The sequence below is a fragment of the Haliotis rufescens genome, unplaced genomic scaffold (genome assembly GCF_023055435.1).
Source record: "Haliotis rufescens isolate VD_foot unplaced genomic scaffold, xgHalRufe1.0.p SCAF_16, whole genome shotgun sequence".
NCBI classification, from domain to species: Eukaryota; Metazoa; Mollusca; class Gastropoda; order Lepetellida; family Haliotidae; genus Haliotis; species Haliotis rufescens.
In genome coordinates, this window is record NW_025963846.1 from 5,085,264 (window position 1) to 5,100,783 (window position 15,520).

The 15,520-nt window shown below is 44.7% G+C and overlaps 1 protein-coding gene across 1 annotated transcript; it reads right to left on the reverse strand.

Moving 5' to 3' along the window:
* Positions 1–1,303: 1,303 nt before the first annotated feature.
* On the reverse strand, positions 1,304–9,930 carry LOC124144235 (isatin hydrolase-like). The gene is made up of 3 exons (XM_046513540.2): positions 9,664–9,930; positions 3,597–3,781; positions 1,304–2,308 (listed from the first exon to the last, which is right to left on the reverse strand). Exons 2-3 carry the CDS (start codon positions 3,761–3,763, stop codon positions 1,645–1,647), a joined length of 831 nt encoding a protein of 276 aa, XP_046369496.2. The 5' UTR covers positions 3,764–3,781; positions 9,664–9,930; the 3' UTR covers positions 1,304–1,644.
* Positions 9,931–15,520: the final 5,590 nt, after the last annotated feature.

Consider the following 15,520-nt stretch of genomic DNA (forward strand, 5'->3'; position numbering starts at 1 on the left):
ATTTACAGACCGCCGTCATATAGCTGGAATATTGCTGAGTGCGGCGTTAAACAACAAACAAACAAAACATTGTCTGCGTCAAACGAAGTTAAATGTATTTCATCATGACTAGAAATTTATTCCACCCATTTTCGTGTACACATTGGTTCACTTTTCTCTACGCCTAGTTGTTCTTGAACTTTTTTGCGTGGAAGTTTATTTTATATTAACTTAAACTAACAACAAACAAAATGGCAATATGTGATGTCATCAGTTAAGAAACAGCTTCAAAGTTGTTCAGGAGGCACGGGTGGCCCAGTCGTCTAAGGCGCGGCGATTCGCTGTGAAGAGTTGCGTCACTTGGGCACGCCAGAAACCTATGATTGTTGGTTCGAATCCCGTTACGCCCCGATTATGTTTCTAGGTTTGTCAGCGCCATACCCGTGCTCGTGGGTTTCACCAAAGTGGTAAACGTCGGTAACCTGCATCACTTCGGGCTTTCCTCCCACATTAAGCAGACACGTGATATAACTGGAATACTGTTAAAAGCGTCGTTAAACCCAACTCACTCACTCAAAGCTGTTCACAGCCAAAATGCTTCTAGGGCATGGCCAAAACGCAAAGGTTTGGAAAGAAAACATATTGAGAAAAAGGTACAAACTACACATTGACCAATAACGTTAGTTTTATAAACAAAATGACCGAATAACGGTTATCAATATATCTCAATACTGTTGTTGTGTCTGCCATATTGGACATACTGTCTGCCACATTTCGTTCCAGTGTTTCCAGATTAAAATCCATTTGGGGAGAATCCGCAAATATCAAACCAAGGTCAAATTTCCATAAAGGACAAACGGAAATGATGTGTTTTTTCCCCACTTCTAACTACATGTAGACTCATTCATTTATTTTGAACAAAGGATGGACCGCCTCCGTGGTCTAATGGTAGAGCGGAAGGTCCGCGGGTCGATCCCCGGCCGCGTCATACCCAAGGACGTTAAAAGATGGTACTTGTTGTTAGCCTGCCTGGCGCTCGGCCTTAAGGGGCTAAAACAAGGACTGGTCGGCTCGGAGTCAGTATACTGTGTCTGAGTGGCATGGTATCTCAGTGGGCTAGCACTATACATCGGCATCAGCCCGGACTAGTACAAGCAGCCACACACACTTATACACGTACATGCACGTCGCTATATAAGTGTAATAATCTTGGACGCGACGTTAAACCCCATTTCACCTCACCTTGAAGAAAGGTTGAGTAATGGCAGCAAGCAGATTCACGGCGATCAAAGGTTTCTTGGAAAGTTCAGAACAAAGTCTTGTGCATGTTTGTATGGTTTATTTGCATACATGTGGGCAGTGCTAGTTTTATTGAGCAGCGTTGATGCTTTTGCACTGTACTATAGTCCGGAGTAGCTGTTGCCCAGAAACCCAAGACCATCACTAAGCTATTTTGTTTACATGAATCAGATGCAGATGTTAGACAAAGTAACGGCTTTAAGTATGGAGTTCATTCAAGCAATATACACCATGCGAACGGCCATGGACACCTTACTACATCTAGCTTCCATGGAAGAGCGAACGGTGTTAAGTCAATGTATGGCGGTTGATTAAAGCATTGCTATTAACGTGAACATCCACAAAGAACACCGGAACACCGGTTGATTAAAGCAATGCTAGTAACAACATACTCAACGTGAACAGCCACATAGGACACCTAGACACGGCGGCACTAGACAAAGGAACAGCGAACAGCCTGACAGGTGTTCCACTCCCATGTTCAAGCTTCAGGGCGCCAATGTATACCTTAGTTCCAGTCGCTGGCATACTGTTTAGATTAGCTACATTCTCCAGAATTATAATCTCATTATCGCACAGCAACATCACGTGTACCTCGTATAAAGTTGACTGACCAGGGTCGAGAGATGGAGTATCGCCCCCCACCGCGTGCACTCGGCGGTTATTCGTCAACCATTTTGATCCATCGGGACTCAACCCTGGAAAGTGGAAACTTGATGGATTCATGACATCATCGGAGTTGAAGACACGCTTTCTTTCAGGCCAAAACTTGTCCCAGCCAAAGTTGAAAAGTACGATCGCTCCGTCTGGAATGGTGCCATGCATCGCCTCCCAGTCTGTGAAAGTCTGCTCGCTGACCTGGAAATCAGGGTTGGATTCTGATTCTTTTCTGACATCGATGACGACCCCAGGTCCTGACAACCGATCCATGACAACTTCCTCCACACGCTTCCCCTTGGGACAAAAGTGTCTGGGGGCATCCATGTGAGTCCCGCTGTGCTCGGCTGTCTGGAACGCATTGGCTTCCGCTCTGCATAACACAAAAACATAATTAAAGCCACAGCAATTAGTTTTGTTTCACGTAACGTTTTGTTTCACTTCCTTTTTGCATTCTTAAAACAAATAATATTGTTTTACGCCGCTGTCAGCAATATCACGGCGGCTTTCAAATAGTCGAGCCTTGGTTAGGCACACCAGAGGTTGATAACAAGATCATCTTACTATGGCACAGGACCCGTGAAGATCCGGGGTAGAATAGGTCTTCAGCAACCTATGCTTGCCGTAAAAGGCGACTTTGCTTGTCGTAAGAGGCGACTAACGGGATCGGGTGGTCAGGCTCGCTGACTTGGTTGATGCATATTAATAAATAAAGAATTGACTTTCGCTTTGTGTGAGTTCATTGGAGTGTGAACCTTTACAGAGTAAAGGTCAAACTGTGAACGTCGGAGCGTGCATGTGACTTCATGTTTACACTGACAGCCATTCGAAAACCAGCTGTGTCGAGGAAGAAAATAGTTCCTCAAAAAGAGACGTGACTTGAGAGTAGGTATGCTCCACAGCAACATCTGTTGTGGTTTGTTTACAACAAATGATATCATTTGATTAGAAAGGTGTGTTAAGAACGACCTCAGTATTCAGTCAGAATGACAGTGCGTTGTAATAGATGTACATCAAGTCAGAGACCATATATGGTATAATACCATATGGTATAATGTGAAAGCAGTCCGTCGGTTATTACATCATTTCAAGAATATGGTCTCATAAAGAACGTATGAAAGTTAAATTGTGTCGTTCATGCACTTATGAACGTCAATTTCGCGGCCAGGTGGCCGCCCTCTCGTCCAATGGAAAAACCGTATACCGTGTAAACTTCACAGTAAAAAATATTGCAAAATAACCCAAAGGATTCATAAAATGTAGGTACAGTACTGACAGAGACAGAATTTTGGTTGAGCCTCTTCTTCAATAATCGGATCGAATCCCGGTTCGCCCCGATTATGTTTCTAGGTTTGTCAGCACCATACCCGTGCTCGTGGGTTTCACCAAAGTGGTAAACGTCTGAGACCTGCATCACTTCGGGCTTTCCTCCCACATTAAGATGACACGCTGTGATATAACTGGAATACTGTTAAAAGCGGTGTTAAACCCAACTCACTCATTCACTCACTCTTCAATACAAGCGACAAAACCCTTTTCAGCAATCCATTGTCCATTGTACATTCCGATAAGGCAGCGACACATTTAGAACTGATACGCCGTGATGTGACTGACCTTCTGTTGAAGGCGGTGTTGAACTCACTCACTAACACACAACTTACACATATCCAGGACTCCCTGGTAGTCGGAAGACGTTGGAAAAGTTAAACGGGGGATTTCCCGGCCAGTAGATCGTCCTTTTCCCGAACGTGTGAGTGAGGTCAATGATCTCATCTTCAGCCAGACCGAGGCACAGGCACGTGCTTACAAGTATACAGAAGACGTTCATGTTAATACCGACACGTGCCTGCAACAACAGAAGAACTTTCATTTAAATAAACAGTCTTTTATAAATCAGTATGAACATGTAAACACAGAATTGTGAGTTTAGAAGTGTATCCAGTAATTCAGTTTATCTATCAATTCTTCAATGACAATTCGCGAAGATCTGGTTTGCCTTGTATCAACAATTAAACGGACATGTGCATCGTTAGATAGGTTTTCGGCTGCGTATTAATCGAGCTTGGGGTTAAGGGTCATGTCGAGGGAAGTGGGAGGGAGGGGGGTATTATCAGATTGGATACGCGGAATGGTCGCTGATAAGATTTCAAGAAAGGAGGCATGGGTATTTTGATAAATCCGGATGTGATTTTAGCTGCGGGATTTTATGTTGTTTGTTTGTTTGTTTGTTTGCTTATTTGTTGTTTAACGCCGCACTTAGCAATATTCCAGCTATATGACGACGGTCTGTAAATAATCGAGTCTGGACCAGACAATCCAGTGATTGACATCATGAGCATCGATCCACGCAATTGTGATGGGAGTAGGATTGTGCATTCACGGTAGCCTTAAATGTTTTGATACACTTCCTGAAGCTAAATTGTATGACTGTAGTGACCTTTTCTTCCCTTGCGACATGGGACTGTCTACGAATACATAAATAGTTAGTGTATGTCGCTCTACGTTTTCGAAGCCTTCTACAGGCGCGTTATAAACAGTATAAATGAGAGACCTCATGAGCATCGACCCACGCAATTGTGATGGGAGTAGGATTGTGCATTCACGGTAGCCTTGAATGTTTTGATACACTTCCTGAAGCTAAATTGTATGACTGTAGTGACCTTTTCTTCCCTTGCGACATGGGACTGTCTACGAATACATAAATAGTTAGTGTATGTCGCTCTACGTTTTCGAAGCCTTCTACAGACGCCTTATAAACGGTATAAATGAGAGGCGTACATTTTGTTTCTGAAATGAGAAGTAGACAAGTCAAATATTGTATGTATGAAAGTCTGTAGACAGTATAAATAATTTAAAGGAGCCCCGAGAATCTTATCTAACGAAGAAATGTAGACTTACCATATTATTGCAGACTTGATGTGAATTGTATAGATGGTCTATTTTATTTAAGGGTATGTTTGAAAGAATCTTAGAGAAGTTGAATTCCTTTTTATTTATATATGATTGGACCATGTACCACGCCGCATGGCCCTCATCTCTAGCTGGACCATGTACCAGGCCAGGCCAGTCGGCTACATGCTCTCCCGTGGACCATGTACCACGCCACATACATTCCCTCATCTCTAGTTGGACCATGTACCAGGCCAGGCCAGTCGACCGCATGCTCTCCCGTGGACCATGTACCACGCCACATACACTCCCTCATCTCTAGCTGGACCATGTACCAGGCCAGGCCAGTCGACCGCATGCTCTCCCGTGGACCATGTACCACGCCACATACACTCCCTCATCTCTAGCTGGACCATGTACAAGGCCAGGCCAGTCGACCGCATGCTCTCCCGTGGACCATGTACCACGCCACATACACTCCCTCATCACAAGCTGGACCATGTACCAGGCCAGGCCAGTCGACCGCATGCTCTCCCGTGGACCATGTACCACGCCACATACACTCCCTCATCTCTAGCTGGACCATGTACAAGGCCAGGCCTGTCGGCCACATGCTCTCCCGTGGATCATGTACCACGCCACATACACTCCCTCATCTCTAGTTGGACCATGTACCACGCCGCATGGCCCTCATCTCTAGCTGGACCATGTACCAGGCCAGGCCAGTCGGCTACATGCTCTCCCGTGGACCATGTACCACGCCACATACGCTCCCTTATCTCAAGCTGGACCATGTACCAGGCCAGGCCAGGCCAGGCCAGGCCAGGCCAGTCGACTGCATGCTCTCCCGTGGATCATGTACCACGCCACATACACTCCCTCATCTCTAGTTGGACCATGTGCCAGGCCAGGCCAGTCGACCGCATGCTCTCCCGTGGACCATGTACCACGCCACATACACTCCCTCATCTCTAGCTGGACCATGTGCCAGGCCAGGCCAGTCGACCGCATGCTCTCCCGTGGACCATGTACCACGCCACATACACTCCCTCATCTCTAGTTGGACCATGTACCACGCCACATACACTCCCTCGTCTCAAGCTGGACCATGTACCACGCCACATACACTCCCTCATCTCTAGTTGGACCATGTACCAGGCCAGGCCAGTCGGTCACATGCTCTCCAGTGGACCATGTACCACGCCACATACACTCCCTCATCTCTAGCTGGACCATGTACCACGCCACATACACTCCCTCATCTCTAGCTGGACCATGTACCACGCCACATATACACTCCCTCATCTCAAGCTGGACCATGTACCACGCCACATACACTCCCTCGTCTTAAGCTGGACCATGTACCACGCCACATACACTCCCTCATCTCTAGCTGGACCATGTACCACGCCACATACACTCCCTCATCTCTAGCTGGACCATGTACCACGCCACATACACTCCCTCATCTCTAGCTGGACCATGTACCACGCCACATATACACTCCCTCATCTCAAGCTGGACCATGTACCACGCCACATACACTCCCTCGTCTTAAGCTGGACCATGTACCACGCCACATACACTCCCTCATCTCTAGCTGGACCATGTACCACGCCACATACACTCCCTCATCTCTAGCTGGACCATGTACCACGCCACATACACTCCCTCATCTCTAGCTGGACCATGTACCACGCCACATACACTCCCTCATCTCTAGCTGGACCATGTACCACGCCACATACACTCCCTCATCTCTAGCTGGACCATGTACCACGCCACATACACTCCCTCATCTCTAGCTGGACCATGTACCACGCCACATATACACTCCCTCATCTCAAGCTGGACCATGTACCACGCCACATACACTCCCTCGTCTTAAGCTGGACCATGTACCACGCCACATACACTCCCTCATCTCTAGCTGGACCATGTACCACGCCACATACACTCCCTCATCTCTAGCTGGACCATGTACCACGCCACATACACTCCCTCATCTCTAGTTGGACCATGTACCAGGCCAGGCCAGTCGGTCACATGCTCTCCAGTGGACCATGTACCACGCCACATACACTCCCTCATCTCTAGCTGGACCATGTACCACGCCACATACACTCCCTCATCTCTAGCTGGACCATGTACCACGCCACATACACTCCCTCATCTCTAGCTGGACCATGTACCACGCCACATACACTCCCTCATCTCTAGCTGGACCATGTACCACGCCACATACACTCCCTCATCTCTAGCTGGACCATGTACCACGCCACATATACACTCCCTCATCTCAAGCTGGACCATGTACCACGCCACATACACTCCCTCGTCTTAAGCTGGACCATGTACCACGCCACATACACTCCCTCATCTCTAGCTGGACCATGTACCACGCCACATACACTCCCTCATCTCTAGCTGGACCATGTACCACGCCACATACACTCCCTCATCTCTAGCTGGACCATGTACCAGGCCAGGCCAGTCGGTCACATGCTCTCCAGTGGACCATGTACCACGCCACATACACTCCCTCATCTCTAGCTGGACCATGTACCACGCCACATATACACTCCCTCATCTCAAGCTGGACCATGTACCACGCCACATACACTCCCTCGTCTTAAGCTGGACCATGTACCACGCCACATACACTCCCTCATCTCTAGCTGGACCATGTACCACGCCACATACACTCCCTCATCTCTAGCTGGACCATGTACCACGCCACATACACTCCCTCATCTCTAGCTGGACCATGTACCACGCCACATACACTCCCTCATCTCTAGCTGGACCATGTACCACGCCACATACACTCCCTCATCTCTAGCTGGACCATGTACCACGCCACATACACTCCCTCATCTCTAGCTGGACCATGTACCACGCCACATATACACTCCCTCATCTCAAGCTGGACCATGTACCACGCCACATACACTCCCTCGTCTTAAGCTGGACCATGTACCACGCCACATACACTCCCTCATCTCTAGCTGGACCATGTACCACGCCACATACACTCCCTCATCTCTAGCTGGACCATGTACCACGCCACATACACTCCCTCATCTCTAGCTGGACCATGTACCACGCCACATACACTCCCTCATCTCTAGCTGGACCATGTACCACGCCACATACACTCCCTCATCTCTAGCTGGACCATGTACCACGCCACATACACTCCCTCATCTCTAGCTGGACCATGTACCACGCCACATATACACTCCCTCATCTCAAGCTGGACCATGTACCACGCCACATACACTCCCTCGTCTTAAGCTGGACCATGTACCAGGCAAGGCCAGTCGACAACATGCTCTCCCGTGGACCATGTACCACGCCACATACACTCCCTCATCTCTAGTTGGAACATGTACCGGGCCAGGCCAGTCGACCGCATGCTCTCCCTGATAAACAACCTGTCCGACTCCCTAACATATCTTTCAACGGAACTACTGTCCCATCACTGACCGGTGATCAAAGGTAATAAGTTCAGCATGATACCAGACAACCTGCTCCTCTGTGCTGTTAACAATGCCTAGTCCTGCATCGCGTCAGTGGAATTTATACTTTTTTAGGTATTTTTCTTTACTAAAGAATAGGCAAGTCTAGTTCAATCTAACCAAGTCACATATGAAAACAGCCGAAGAGGAAATGCTCTTTCAAAGAAAAATATAGTATAAAGACATGTCTTCATTGACTAAGCGTTAGTCATGGTAATACCAGGCAACTCTCTTTCACATTGCTTCATAAGGAGAAGTTACCTCAATGCCGCATGTTCAACTCATTTGCTGCGCGCGAAAAGTAAATCATCTAACTTTTCAAATAGATAACAGGCACGGAGTAGGTCATTATATACATTACGTATTTGTTATTTGTTTCTGTAAACACAATATGCATAAACTTCCAAACAGAAAAAGTCCATGCCTAGTAAAGGGGTAAGCATGTTTCCTGTGATGCACACTATTCGCCAATTTACACTTGTCAGAAGGGTACACAAAGTGCATGACCTAGACTACCAGTTGTCAGACTTTCATTTTGGTGGAAGCCTCGGTGGCTGAGTGGGTTAGATCGCTGACTTTGTGTACTGGCGATTAGGTGCCTCACTCTGGCAAGTGCGGGTTCGAATCCCGGACGGAACTCAACCCCCAACAAGTACTCTATACATGGCACTACAGACAGTCGCCATCGGTCTATATCGACACTGAATGTTGTTCAACCAAGTTCACAGCACAACATACAAAATGAAAATAGATAGATATTCAGTATTGACGTCATGCCAATAGTATGACGACATCCGGTTGACGACCAGAATAGACGATCACAAAACATGTATAATAATTTTTTTAACCTAATACGACTCACTTACCAATGAACCATACCCTTTATTTTTTCAGAAACAATATATACTAAAACACTTTAAAACGCATAATCAGCTATATTTAGAAATCAGAAAAGATGCGTTTGGGGGCTCAATTTCATCTCGAAACAAATCTAAAGAGATTCGAACCCGAATGTACGACGACATTGTTGTGTTTGATTATCTCAGGCCTAAATACACAGAACAACTTAACTGATTCTGTGTCCATTTTGCCAAAAATCACAAAATATATCACACATTTTGTAAAAAAATCAATCGAATATGCGTTTTTATACGTGCCAGTATACATACAGTACGAAAGGTCGCATGACCTTGACACAATGTTCACAAGTTTCGTTTTTTATCTCTATATAATTTTCGTCATGTTCATGACCATAAACATGCACGGTGTGTAAAAATGGCGCCTTAAGAAAGATACACAAAGCATTCAGCATAATTACCAGTACTGTTCCTGGGGTTTGCCAACCTTTGCTACCGGTGAGATCTCGAAGCAACTGAATGGGAACGAGCCGGCTGTATTCTGTCGGGGTCCCCTTGGTAGTGGCAGCTTGTCTTGGCGGGACGTCTTCCCAGACTTTTATCTGTTCTCAGAGTTGCCACCTCGCTGGGGAAGCGTTTGACAGGTAGCGGTGTTCTTCAACAGATCTACGGTGTAACTATACAGGGAGAAAATAGAAGCTTGGCCTCGTCCCACTTAGCGATGCTAGCGCTACTAGATAAACGCCATGGGCGGTACCACAATCGCAAGAGGGGTCCGAGTCTGCCCCTGAAGCAAATACTGTACAATGGAATGATACACATCCTTACCTTAAGCCAATCAAATAGCGCCGCTATTAGCACTGAGTAAAGCAACTCCGTAATGACAACGAACAGAGATTTCCCAACAACACACAATTTATATGTTTATTATGTTGATAGGCATGAAGGAAGTTCAAAGGCAATAAAATAACAGTTCATTTATTGGAGTTGTCAATGATGCCTAGTTTGACACGAGTGGGTAGAACTCTTGACCCCAGCTGTGATAACTCACCGGATGCCTGTTGTGTAATTCCTATTCTTTAAATGACAAAGTTATACACTTGTTACAACTGCTGCTCAAAAAACCGTGTTAGTGTTTATATTCAAGTTGGTATTTCCGCTGTCCAAAGTGTGTAGTGAGGCCTTCTTATTGTTGATAGTCGTTTTGGTGACATAAATGCGGAGTTTCGTTAATGCGAACATACCATAGGGTTACCCATGAAACGAACATGGAAGAGCTGACAAGACCAGCTCAAATAGTAGACCAAAATGCCTCAGCCCTCTTTGGGAAAAGAGAAATGGGTTGAGGACGACAATCTCATAACTCTGAACAACGGCAGTCACACACGTTATGACCAAGTCCACACCACGTGGAGTTCAATTGATCTCACAATTGCCACCAACAACCTCGCCACACATTGCCAATGGCAAGTCCATGGTGACACTTGGGGAAGCGATCACCTTCCTATACTCACCTACGTAGGTAGCCCACCACAATTAGAGGAACAGCCCAATCCTCAGCCCACATGGGACTATGCAAAGGCTGGTTGGCCTAAATTCAGGAAGGAATGTATATCATTCGAATAAAAATTGCCTCAGAAATTGCCTCAGATAATCCTGATCCTTTGTGCCAAAATCTCACCTCAGCAATTATTGCCGCAGCTGAAAAAAAAATTCCCCCAAAAAGACCACAAAACTGGCAAAACTCCGGTACCATGTTGGAACAGGGAAATAGCAAAAGCTGGGAGAGTGAGAAAGGAAGCCCAAGTCAGAGCAGCCAGGACAAAAGTAAGACAACTCATAGACGATTCTAAAAAAGACTCATGGCAGACCTTCTGCAAATCCCTCAATGAGAACACAAATGCTAAAACAGTCTGGAGCAAAATACACGCAATCAGGGGTAAGCGTAAACCCACAAAAATTCCCAAGTTAGCCAACGCCCATAGAGTCAAAGAAAAGGCCAACATTCTGGCCGAGCACTTCTCATCTGTCAGCAGCAACACAAATAGCAGCAAAGAATTCAAATAGGTAAAAATGTTTATGCTTAGGATATCAAAACAGCCGCAAAGCAAGCATCTGGTATACAATATACCATGCATTTCCTGTGACAGAGTTTGATGATGCGATACATCATCGAAAAGGCACAGTACCTGGTCTTGACACAACCAGTTACGAGATATTGAAAAACCTACCTGAACAAACCAAAAGCTAGACATGCTGCAGTTATCCCGCTTCTAAACCAAGGGAAAGACGAAGCACTACCAAACTCTTAACGACCGATCTCACTCACCTCAAACATGTGCAAAGTTATGGACGCCATCGTTACGAAAAGACTCATGCATCACCTTGAAACTGGCAACCACATCAAACTGACCAAAGTGGCTTCAGGAAGGGACACTCGTGTCTAGATCATATTCTAAGACTGGAAAATGAAATTTAAAAAAAATTCAATTAAACAGACAATACCTTGCCGCAGTATTTCTGGGCTTCAGCAAAGCCTTCGACATGGTATGGTATTACGGACTCCTCACAAAACTAGCACAAAATGGAGTAGAAGGGAATAACAATATTTATTTCCAAGAAAAAGGAATTGGATTGGTGGACAGGTCTAACCGATTTAAACACCTCTCCCTACAAAGAACACCTAACAATTAATAAGAGTAAACTGTACATAAAATAATAAATTTAGACTGATTGTGCCTACTGTTGCAAATATTATGATGATATACAAGTCACACATAAATACACAAATACATATATCGGTACATAAACAAACAGCATACCAGCACATACAAACAACTATTTGACCGATGTAATCGTTATGTAATCGTTATGAAGACATATTTAGATTGTAAATCTTTTTGATTTTGCAATGAACAAATTGACAGATTGTACAATAGTAAGGTTAGTATCAGTAGATGGTGTAGCATTTCCATATAATACTGAATCCAAGTCATATCCCTTTATATAGTGGTACATATTGTTCATTATCTGAAGATTACAGTCGTTGCGACATGAAAAGAAGTAATGTGTAGGGTCCTCATTATGATATCCACAGGAGCAGGTGGTAGAATCATGAATATGTCTATGATATTTGTGTGCATTTAGATCACAGAAACGGGTACCATAGTCTAAGTTAAAGCTAAATATTTTAGGATTTTCTGTCTTGGTGATACATTTAGTGAAGTCATTTACAGTATATTTTGACTGAACATTATCCAGTAATTCATTCCACATTCGCACTGTGTCGGGTAAAAATGATTTGTGGTAGTTAACTGTTCTAGCATTTACAGTCTGTAGCTGTGAAGAAGTTCTTAAATTGTAACGTGAGCCCGCTGAAACATTAGGAGGAACAAGATTACATAGATATTCAGGGGCCAACTTGTTAACCATTTTGTAAAATATTTTTTATTTATGTGATTGCCGTCTTTTGGATAAGGGTGTAAGGTTAGTTTCAGAGTATAGAGACTCGTGGATGGTACCACGAGTAGCTCCACATATTGGTCTCAGTGCGTCTCAATGTAGCCTTTCCAATACCAACTCTTGTTCTTGAGAACAGTTATCCCATACTTGGTCACAATAGTTGAATATTGGTAAAATAGATGATATATATATATTCTGTAACGTTTTTCTGGACAGGCGGTATTTGAAAGTTCTAAAGCAGTTAATCATTGGGCTTACTTTATCTACTATATTTTCTATATGATTTGACCAGTAGCCATCTTGCTGTAAAATTAGCCCCAGGTGTTTGTGTTTAACATCATGATCAGTGATCTTTTTTAACATGTCACCTCTCCTACCCAAACTTCCAAATTCGCTGATGACGGAGCAATATGAGTAAAACACAGAGATATTTCACAAATCAGAAAAAAACTCCAGTCAGCCCTGGACGGAGTAGATAAATGGTCCAATAAATTGGGTTTCATCCTTTCAAGTGAAAAAAAAACTGTTGGAGTTCTATTCAAACGCCTGAGAAAAGTTGCCATGATACCCCGTGTCTCCATAAAAGGCAAACCAATCAAATTCGAAAAATCCGCTATATTTATTGGGGCGATCCTTGATCAACACCTCACTTGGCGCAAACATATAGAATATGTGGAAAACAGATGTCAAAAAGACCTGAACGTAGTACGGGCAATTTCAGGCACATTTTGGGGCACATCGAGGGACACTCACATGGACCTCTACAAATCACTTATTAGATCAAAAATGGACTATGGTTGTGAGGCCTTTCACTCAGCATCAAATGCTGTCTTGAACCGCCTCGACAGAATACAATACAAAGCCCTAATGCTGGTCATAGGCGCAGCAACATGCACTTCACTAGAAGCACTACCGGTAGAAACGGGAGAACCCCCATTGAAACTAAGAAGAGAGCAGGTAATATTATCGTTCTGGGGACGAACATCAAACCCTTTGGTTAAAAAGATATGGCAAGACAAAAACACTCGTGATGAAGTCCTAGCTCGAAAAAAAATCTCTCACTAAAACCATCTGGGACGTAAGTACGTGAACTCATCCGAAGTCACAATTGTGATGGCATTCAGCCTTTCAGAAAGTCACTACAAAGGGTTACACCGTCCCTGGACTTTAAGAACTCCCAAAGTTGACACTGTTTTAACATCAGAAAGGGGGCACGGGTGGCCCAGTCGTCTAAGGCGCCGCGATTCGCTGTGCAGAGTTGCGTCCCTTGGGCACGCCAGAAACCTATGATTGTGGGTTCGAATCCCGGTTCGCCCCGATTATGTTTCTAGGTTTGTCAGCACCATACCCGTGCTCGTGGGTTTCACCGAAGTGGTAAACGTCTGAGACCTGCATCACTTCGGGCGTTCCTCCCACATTAAGCTGAAACGCAGCGATATAACTGGAATACTGTTAAAAGCGGCGTTGAACCCAACTCACTCACTCACTCACTAACATCAGAAATCACTTAAAAAAAGAAAACCCAATCCTACTACGATCAGTCACTATCACTAAAATTCAAACTACCTGGGACAGCTGGGTCCATATATACACTGATGGATCCAAGAACCCTATCAACAACAGTGCTGGTTATGGGATCCATATCCACAGCTCCAAACCCCAAGCACATTCGGTTCGCCTGCCTGATGGCCAGTCAGTATTCACGGCTGAATTGGAGGCAATTCATCATGCACTCACACTCATACCGGAACTACCGGAAGGAAAGGCAGTCATCCTATCAGACTCGCTAAGTGCACTTCAGGTCATCAGCGGCAGAAACTCAAACTCCAGGCCAAACACAGTCAACAATATTCTATACGAATATACAAAACTATCGGACCAAGGGCAACATGTGAAGCTGTGTTGGATCCCCTCTCACATAGATATTCATGGAAATGAAAAAGCAGAAACACTGGCGAAACTAGCTCTAAACAAAGCGGAGATACAGCCTATGCCCTTTAGTAAACTAGAGATAAAAAGCAAAATCAAAGCCTCCATAGCACAAAGATGGCAAGCCCAATGGGACGCAAGTAAGATCGGCAGATGGCTTTACAAAATCCAGCCCAAGATCCACCAAAAGCCAAACTCATACTCAAATGAAAGGAAAGCTGAAATTGCCATCTCACGCCTCAGACTCGGTCACAAAAAGCACATGACAAGGTTTGTCCATCTTGCAATCAACCTGAATCCATTGCTCACGTGTTACTGGAATGTCAAGTTCATGCCCCAGCCCGGGCTAGGTTAAATCAAGTATTTCAGTTAGACCCGTTATCTGTCATAGATATCCTGAAGCCAAGAGATGCAATAGCGAAGGCCAAACTAACTCTATTACTGAGAGATGGACAGCTACTCGAACGTAATTTATATAAACGGAGCAGCCAAAGATAAAACTGAAATTATATATATATATATGAAAATAGAAACTCGCAATAGATATGTGTACCCTACTCACACACAGGAGTCCCAAAGAGGGACAGGTCTGCCGAAATAGCTTAGGCAGAAGGTGACCTCTTAAACACTTAAAGCAACAACAACAACTGTTAGTCTGATATTCCGACTACACCTGTATGCACAGCCGCGAATAGGATACGCCTGCTTGCTGGAGCGGTAGAGTTGGAACCGCCGCTCGACTTTATTTCGATTATCAATTGTATTTGTTTATTTTATTACTGACTACAGAATAAATGATGCAACTCATTCTTCGTCTTCAATATGAGCTAATACCGCCTTTGAAATTTGTAAACTGCAAAGCACATGTATATTACTTTTACAGACTGATGATCAGATTTGATTCATTAGAGAATGACTGCCGTTCAA

Coding starts and splice junctions, on each gene's coding strand:
- LOC124144235 (XM_046513540.2), bottom strand. CDS start 3,763: ATGAACGTCTTCTGTATACTTGTAAGCACGTGCCTGTGCCTCGGTCTG. Junction 2,309..3,596: donor CCAGGGAGTCCTGGATATGT/GTAAGTTGTGTG, acceptor TGTGTTATGCAG/AGCGGAAGCCAATGCGTTCC.